Source organism: Megalops cyprinoides, chromosome 18, assembly GCF_013368585.1.
Source record: "Megalops cyprinoides isolate fMegCyp1 chromosome 18, fMegCyp1.pri, whole genome shotgun sequence".
In the NCBI taxonomy this organism is placed as follows: Eukaryota; Metazoa; Chordata; class Actinopteri; order Elopiformes; family Megalopidae; genus Megalops; species Megalops cyprinoides.
In genome coordinates this window covers 7111055-7120002 of record NC_050600.1, presented here as the reverse complement: position 1 = coordinate 7120002, position 8948 = coordinate 7111055, and the positions used below count along the sequence as shown (strand labels likewise).

The 8948-nt window shown below is 39.0% G+C and overlaps 1 protein-coding gene across 1 annotated transcript; it reads right to left on the bottom strand.

Moving 5' to 3' along the window:
- Positions 1 to 5710: 5710 nt before the first annotated feature.
- Positions 5711 to 8641, bottom strand: il21 (interleukin 21). Its single transcript, XM_036551799.1, has 6 exons — positions 8513 to 8641; positions 8357 to 8398; positions 6411 to 6524; positions 6232 to 6270; positions 5916 to 5999; positions 5711 to 5790 (listed from the first exon to the last, which is right to left on the bottom strand). The coding sequence occupies exons 1-6, from the start codon at positions 8639 to 8641 to the stop codon at positions 5758 to 5760; spliced, it is 441 nt and encodes a 146-aa protein (XP_036407692.1). The 3' UTR covers positions 5711 to 5757.
- Between the last annotated feature and the right edge of the window lie 307 nt (positions 8642 to 8948).

Sequence of the window (8948 nt, the reverse complement as noted above, 5' to 3'; positions counted from 1 at the left end):
AGAAATGAATAACATTGTAAAAAAGAACTGTAACCGATGCTAGTTGCTGCTGGATGTTGGATAAGTTGTTGTTGGGTAAGAGCATCTGCTAAATGACAGTAATGTAATGTACACTGTAAAGAATTAGCATCCAGAGTTATGTGAGGTTTTAGTTTTAACAACACAAAAACAATGGTAGAAAAGAAAACATATTGATCTGAAATCCCCACTTGTGCTGGAATTTACAGATACAGGTGTGGTTAAAAGTGACTCGAGAAAGTTAACAGGCCTCCTTTTTAAAAACGTGCACCTGCGAGGGTCCTAGACTGTTGGGTTAAAGTGGTTCTTTACATGACTGTGCAAAATCCTTGCATCAGCATTGCTGTACATTTCCAGTGCTCCACTATTCCCCTGAGAAGGTGAGAAGGTAGAGAAAGGAAGGAGGAGGGATGCCTGAAACAGCTAAGAAGGCAAATTTTCAGGGCTTTTTTGTGCATATACTGAAAACAGGTAAGCAGGTTGAGGTAGCAGTGTCTGGAAAGCGACTGAAAATTAAGGCGCTCTCAAAAAATTTCCCTCCCGAATGTACATTTAACACCACAAGAGTGACAATTACAAAACAGACCTGAATCAGTGTAATCCTATCCAACTAACCCCAATTCCATTGACACAATGGAAATTTTGAACTCCACACATAGGCCCCAAAGCAGGTTCACAAACTCCCCAGGCCTGGTCCTGTGGAGTCTGACCCATAAATGAAAGCTTAATAACTGATGACAAGGAGGACAAGGAAATTGTATATCTGTGCTTACCTTCCCTTAACTAACCCAAACCAGCAAATTATGTATGCAGGTATCTGTCCCATGCAGTGTTTAAGGTTCTTCTATCTGACTATGACCCTTTCCCTAGCTGGCTCAGTTCTTGCCAGGACTGACCCCTTCTGCTCCAGAAGGTCTGAAAAGGAGGGCATCTCAGCATCATCCCATGGTTATGCTAACATACTTGCCACCCAAGAGGACTGTACTTCAGGACAAATCAAAATGATCCCAGCAGGCTTGGTTCCCATTCATTTGATGTTGTACCTTTTCACCAATAAGTACCGTTTCAGTCATGCTGGAATTTCCTGTCCTAGTGAACTATTTTAATTGTGCTCATGTACAGTGAAATAGTGTAAATCAAAAGAATTTCTGTCGCTACATTCATTAAAGAACTGGGCTCAGGATTTTTTGTAATGGAGAGGCTAAAAGATTGAACCTTTTTGGTATATTGTCTTCAGTAGTGAATGCTGTTATTGACATTGTAACTGTCTAATGTCACCATCAGTGTATTTACTAGGGAAGAAGTAATAATCAATGCCTCGAGATAGTAAATCCCTAAGCAACTATAAAAATTCAACAAAAATGGATTATGTATACATTTAAGCCTGAAAATAGAAGTACACAGATTGAAAAAAAATTCAGGAACTGCATTTAGAGTTTGGTCAGAGTTTTTATTTTATTTCATTTTTATAGACACTCCATTTATATAAAAAAAATCTGCACTCAAAGATGAGGATAAGAGTTTTTTAATGTTTTTTTCATATATTGCCTTCTTCAATCAACGGTATTGTTCTGTTGGTGGTTGTTGTACATTAAGTTCTAAACCCAAACATCACCACAGGTCTGTTCATTACAGGGGAAATGCCAGACCAATGCCTCTGTTTCCAGTGAGGTCATTAACTTAGCTAACAGACAACACTATTTTATGACTCAGATCCAAAAGGAACAATACATTTAATATTAATGGGTTTAATCTTTAGTGAGCTGCATCTAGTTATATTTTCTCAAAGTCTTGTGCCATTTTTCTGAGGTTAAACATTCAATATTAATTATTAATGGTTTCCTTACTAAGAAACTTTTAAGATTAAACTCTTAAAATTAATACTGATGCTAAAGGTCCATCTCAAATGAAGTGAGTCCACTGAACTCCCAGGCTCAACGTGATTGGAGTATTTCAGCAAGCAAGCTCAACAAACCTGTGTTCGTGTCGCCACCTGCTGTAGAAACTGAAGAATTACAATGGCTCCAACAATGATTTGTGATGTTTTGAGTCAGCTGGAATGCAAGCAATATCATTTTGGAACAAATGACACGAAGCTGTTTCTGTGTGCATAGGAGTGTTCACATATGTGAGAGACCCTTCCCTTCACAGACATGAACATTGACAAAATTAGTGACATCCTTTTTCTCTCACGTCTTTTGAGATGTAGTTTTTGGGTCATAGCAACTCAGGCCTTTGTTAAACTGAAGCTTTGGTATTATTTTGGACTAAAAGGCTTTATCTGAAAACTGAAAAGTTACAGAACATTGACAAATAATCATGATGGTGGTGTTCATGTTCAAGACAAATCTGCTGAACCTCAGTAATGAAAATGCACTGTAACTTATGTAATGCACGTATTAAACTTCCAGCTTAGGCAGGTATTTGAGCATGCAGTGTCAATAACAACATGGTGTAGGATACACAAATATACTACACAGTATTATACATCAGGAACACTGTGCACATCTTTAGGTATCAAACTGTTGCTTCACTATTTAGAGTAACCTGAGAAATGCAGACCATGCAGAAAATTAAAATGAAATGCTAAAAGAAAATCTATCAACAACTCCAAAAACAAAGCCTGTGTCTTGTTTCAGCCATCATCATATGTGGTTAATGGGGAGACGCAATGTTATCACTGGCATGGTATTACTTTAATGAACGACTGTAATTAAATTGAACACTAGGTGGCACTCTTTAATACACAGCAACACGTGCTGATGCGATCTCCATATGCATTGCAATGGCATGAAGAACATCCCAGCACTATTTCTTAAGGCAGGCTTGGTATTAAAAGAGTCAGGATTTCTAAGACAGAAGTATTGATTAGGTGCCTCTTCCCATCTTGAAGACTGGGGGGTTCTTTGATTCCGGGTGTGGCTAACCACCAGGGTACCTCAGGGATCAGTGCTTGGCCCCCTCCTCTTCTCACTACACACACCCTCACTGGGCCCAGTCATTCAGGCACACGGGTTCTCCTACTATTTCCATGCCGATGATGCCCAGCTCTACCTCTCATTCCAACTCCACAGTCACAGCACGGATCTCTGCTTACCTCTCAGACACCTTAGTCTGGATGAAGGAGCGTCACTTTCAACTTAACCTATCTTAGACGGAGCTCCTTGTCATCCCAGCCAGCCTGTCGATTCAGCACGCCATCACCGTACACCTTGGCTCGACGACGCTAACTCCGTCCAGGTCTGCAAGAAACCTGGGGTTAGTGTTTGAAGACCAGCTAAATCTGTCTGACTGCCAGATCATGCAGATTTGCACTGTACAGCATCAGGAAAATCAGGGCTTACCTATCTGAATATGTTGCAAAAGTCCTTGCTCTTGTCTCAAGGCTCTTGTCATCTCAAGAATGGACTACTGCAACGCTGTCTTGGTTGGCCTACCTACATGCACTATTAGGCCTCTGTAGCTGATACAGAATGGAGTGTTGTTGCTGGTTTTCAATCAACTGAAGGTTACATCTCTCTTTGTCTTGCTCCACTGTAGCTGCCCGCACCAAGTGCAATGCCTTGATGCTTGCATTCAGAACATCCAGCAAAACTGCACATACTTACCTGAACTCACGACTACAAGCCCATGTTCCCTCCCGACCACTACACTCCGAATGGCATCCAGCGGTCCCGTCGCATCGCGGCACAAAATCACTATCCAGGACATTCTCCACCATTGTCCACTGATGGTGGAATGAGCTTCCACGCTTCATCAGTTCTGCTGAGTCGCTCACTGTCTCCAAGCAACAGCTCTTCCGTGCTCACCTGAACAACTGAAACACTACCACCTAAAGCAATTTCTCATGTCTTAAACTTTGTTTCCCTCATAAAAAATTTAAATCTATGGTTTCATGCACTCGGATTTCTACCTATCTAGCTTGTACCTTGTCTGGCCAACTGTTGAAACTTGGTCATGCAGTACTTCTAATATTGTTGACTCCACATATGGCTTGTGTTGCACTCTGCCTCACTTGTAAGTTGCTTTGGATAAAAGCATCTGCCAAATGAATAAATCTGAATGTAAATGTAGGTTCCCTCAGTGAACTTTGTTTAAAATTTGAAAATTATATTTTGATGAGATAGAATTGTATTTTGTAAATTCTTTGTCATCACAAATCACAATTTCCAGATGTGTTTCTGTTCTCAAAACTTGGGCAGGGGTCCAGAGAGAGTTTTCACTGGTCAAAACCCGAGGGAGGAAAAACGTGTGTTTTGAATGCGTGCTTAAAAACAAACTACAGCCGCCAGTATAAAAGAACGCTATTTAGGATGTGGATTACACATTTCATAAATGAAGATGTATACAAAGGGAACTGGTCCAAATTGGACCTGCATGATTTAGGGGTGGTCCTAAGGTTCGAGGGCTCTAACCAAACTATCATTGGTCATTGCAGGCCGAGAGAGTGCAGAGTGAACTGGGTATTTAAAAGGGCAGTACTGCTTCCTGTATGCTTTATATGGAAAACACCAAGAAAAAAAGGAATGGCATATGGCTTTCTGAACACCTAAAATTAATTTAATAGTACAGCCGTAAAGAGTAGGGTGTCTGGGACACATCAGGCTTTGAACCTTGTATAGAAGTATCTACTAAACAGTTTAATGTAATGTAATGCATCGTAGATCACAAAGTTTAAACCTTTCTTTCTGGCCAAAAAGGGCGAGCTTGGTGTTCTTTTTTTTTGGCTTTTTGTTTTGTTTTGTAAAAAAAAGTCTTGTAAGCAGAGATGTACTTTTGATTCCTGTCCCTCTTGGTATTTATGAACTGGTTTGTAACAAAGCAATGAATGCAATGTTCCTTCACCTTAATTGAACCAATTTTTCTGATTGTATTTCAGACTTTAACAAGACAAGCACAACAGAAATTATTTCAAATGCTTTTAATGATAAATAAATATGTAACATTAAAACTCCAGAACATACAAATAACAATCTCTTATATTTTTGTATAATGATACAAAAAGGTATTATATCTCAAAATGAGATGTCTTTTCTGATTTTGTGACAAAGCTTACTCAGTTTGTCGAAGATACTGTTTTACAATAAGCATTTCAATGATATGGCATTGTGTGTCTCTGTAAAACATTTCAGTGACAAGAACAACACTGAATACAAGATTGACTGGTTGCATATATGAATGTGTGAGTGATGAATGTAAAGATGAACGAATGACCTGTTCCATGGTCTACCCTGAGAAATAATGCACAGCTTCCTGTAGGTGGTGCTAAAGCAGCATTTAGACAGGAGACGCATCAGTGTGGATGGACAAACGCATCACAATGCAACAGGATGTAAAAATTCACTCTTGGCAATGTGCTGTTCTCTTGATTGTGAATGTGAAACTTAGACTTTGGCCACTGGCTGGGTGCTCTGCATGGCTATGAGAATCTGATTCTTTGTCCCTGTGTTTTTGCCCTCACAAACTGAGCAGCAAATCTGAAACAGCTCTTTCATTTTTTTTCAGCTTTAGATTTAGCTATGAAATTGACTTGCAGCTAACCGATCTCCACACAGCAGCAGAAAAAAAAATAAAACATATAAAAATAGTTTAGCTTTTAAAAGAGTACATAAAATCTACTGTATTGTAAATAAATAAATAATAAATAACATGATATGGAAATGGTAATACATAGTAACACTGTCTGGGGTGCATCGTTTCTTGAGTAGTGTCTTAGAAAGAGTCCTGCTTCCTTTAGCATCAGTCTTCTCTTTCTACCAGTCTGCTGTAAGTCTGGAAGAGATTTTCAACAGTGTTAAAATTAGTACGCTAAAGTGTACAGTGCACGACATGCGGAAAGGTCACATACATATCCAGTAATTAGAGCTAATTTTAAATAGAAGTTAAATAGAAGATACCTTTTGAAGCAATGACTCCAGCTCTCGCACAAACTCCCTGCTGTCTCTCTTTGGGAATGAGTCACATCTTGGACAGGTTGCGTTCTGTGGGGAAAGAGACAGACATGTTAACTACAGCGGTACAAAGGAACATGCATTTGAAAATTATGATTGTAACTGAAGGAAACTTTCCCACACATCAATGAGTCCTTAAAAACAGCACTGATGATTCATGCTTTTGGCAACTGAGTTAGTGGTTTCTCCTTAGAAGGTCAGGTTTGTTTTCCTTTCAGTTTGACCCCAGTATCCATAATGTATGTTATCTGAAGAGGCTCACCTGTGTCTCCTCTTGACTGCAAGTGTTCACACTGTTAACCTACAATGAAAGACAAAAATCATAAGAAAATAAGCTCATGAAACACACATATGGACACAAAAACTGTGTAGATAAGCTGCCATTAGCCAAACAGATAGAGATCAATCAATGATGTATTCAGTAATCAGTGAGTTACTTACAATCATTTGACTCTTAAGGCTTTTGGTGAGTTTGTGTTGATGTCTTTTATTTGCAGCTGGGAGCAGCTGTAGGTTTTCCCTGAAGCAGCTGAGAGCTTTCAAAGCACAGCATTCCTGTGAAAAAAGACAGATAAAACATGAACCGACCGAACACCAACCAGCACATGCCCTGCCACGCCACGCCACGTCTGCATCTGACTGTGACCACGGTGGCACATCACCCTATACGCTGTCACAACCAGCTGATTTCAGTATCACTATCAGTAGAAGAAGAATATCAAGTATGTGAATAACATTTCTAACCAAGTAAATTCTAGGCTTTTCCCTTTCCTGTTTCTCTGAACTGCAGTTTTGAATCGTAGCTTTCGACTTAGCACAACTGGCAGGTCCACTGCTTTCAAAATCCTGGTCTCACTTTGTTCTCAGTCAAATTGGATCCACACCGTGCCAGTTTAATATGGGCCTTCTACTGGGGAATGTCAGTACATAGTTGGACAGTCCCCTATCTCTTGGCTTTCACTCTACATCTTCCCATACCCAAAATCTTCAGGTTTAGTCTAACGAAAACCAAAACTATTCTTTCCATGTATACAATCTCACACAGTATACCTGTGAGAGAGTTTATTTCTTTTCTTTGTTCAGCTTCCCCGGTTTGACTGCTCATTTCACAGAACTCGGAGGAAAATGTTTGCTGACACACAAATACACTTTTTCCAGATGAAACTAAAACATTTTCAGTTTGTCTCAGAGGAAGAGGATGTTCACACCACACACACAGACACACAAACACAAGCATTCAACATATTAAAAACTTTTTTAAGTGCTAGATTTGCTAGGTTTTCAGATAGTGTAGAACCACACATTCAATGAATAGCATTTTAAAGCATGGTTGAAGCTTGCAAAAGTTGAATCTAGCCTGCTGTATGTCACTACATTCAAATGACTCGTGAGAAAGAGTGACCTTAAGTAAATTATGTAAAGAGCTGCATGACTATAGTAATGTTAATTTACGGATGTCTTACAAAAATGTTACACAGTATTGTGTGATTTGGGTATATTCCAGCAAATAACACAATACCTGTTACTTAAACTAAAATAAATTACATTTCATCTATCAAAAATCTATCTATTTCAAAGAGCTACATAAGCAAGAGATACCTTAGATCACTGAAGCTCACAGAAATGATTGTCCATCAAGATTATTTTTAAAAAGTTGAGAAATAACTCCAAAGCGACATGAAGGTCATTTTCATTTTGACACATTAGTACAGAACCTTCAAGCCTTACTCCATTTACTGTCAGCGGTGAACATAAATGAGTTGTTTGAAATGTCACGCTATCATTTTTGAGTCACTCCGTCCAACAATTTATCTTTGTGCTGTTATGAATGTTATTTGTGAAAACATCGCAAGTTTTGTGTTGCGTTATTCGCACACTACACTGGGTTCGCAATTATTTTAACTACCTATATTAGTGTATGACGAGGTATCATGCTTTGCAGTTAAAGTTAACAACTATATCAATTGTTACATAGGCAAAATTGCCAACATAAATCATACATAAATATACCCTGCTTATTTGAAAGCAAACCAGAAGCAGGGTAATAGATAACTGTGTTTTACTTATAAAGTAAGCCTTACTTCTCTACCCAGAATATTGCTGAGTATTAGCTATTTGTACTATTTTGTTTTGTTTACAACTGCCTACACTATCTGTGTATGTGGGCGAACGACAAAATGCGAGTCATTGAAAGACTAATTCAGCATTTGTAGAATTTGCCTGGGTTGCATCCAAATATCTTGTCTTTGGAGACATTTAAATTGATTCCCAAACAAGCTAATATTTCACACAGCAAAATACCACTCTAAATGTCAATATACTTCCCCCTGTATTGCATTAAGTTACACCAAACTAGTTGCCCTTGGCAAAATCTGACGTATACTTACTTCGACATCACTTGTAGGTGTACTCAGCCTCAATCCATTGTGCTACAAAGAAAACAAAATATAATTTTTGATAAGTTTGACAACGTTTAAAAACCACACACTCTGAAACAAAACAAACATGCAGAAAGAACAATGGCGTCCTGAACAGCAACCTACTTGCACGCCTCTGTTCAGAAGGTTCAGTTCCTTCATAACTTCGGTCAGCTTCAGTATTCTTTGATCCAGCACCGCGCACATCACAGAACTCAATGCAATTGCTAGAAGGCAACAGACCGGCAGTTTCATCATTTTGAACCGGTTAAGTGAATTGATGCAGACTGTTCAAAAGAGTTTTCAGAAGTTTTACCTATCTGTGTACAGGTATGCTTTACCGATATATATTTATCCATCTGGACACAGGAAAGCCACTCCTTCAAGATTGGAAAACTGCAAAGAGGATGAATGAGTAATTATTTTTTCTTTTCCACTGGCCAGCTCTACGTGAACTCGGCGGCGCGTGCGTGGGGCGCACGGATGCATCGAGGTGAACGAAAACATGCACTTTTTGCATAACCGACAGGAAAGTAGAAGAAGTTGTGAATTCCGATTTCCA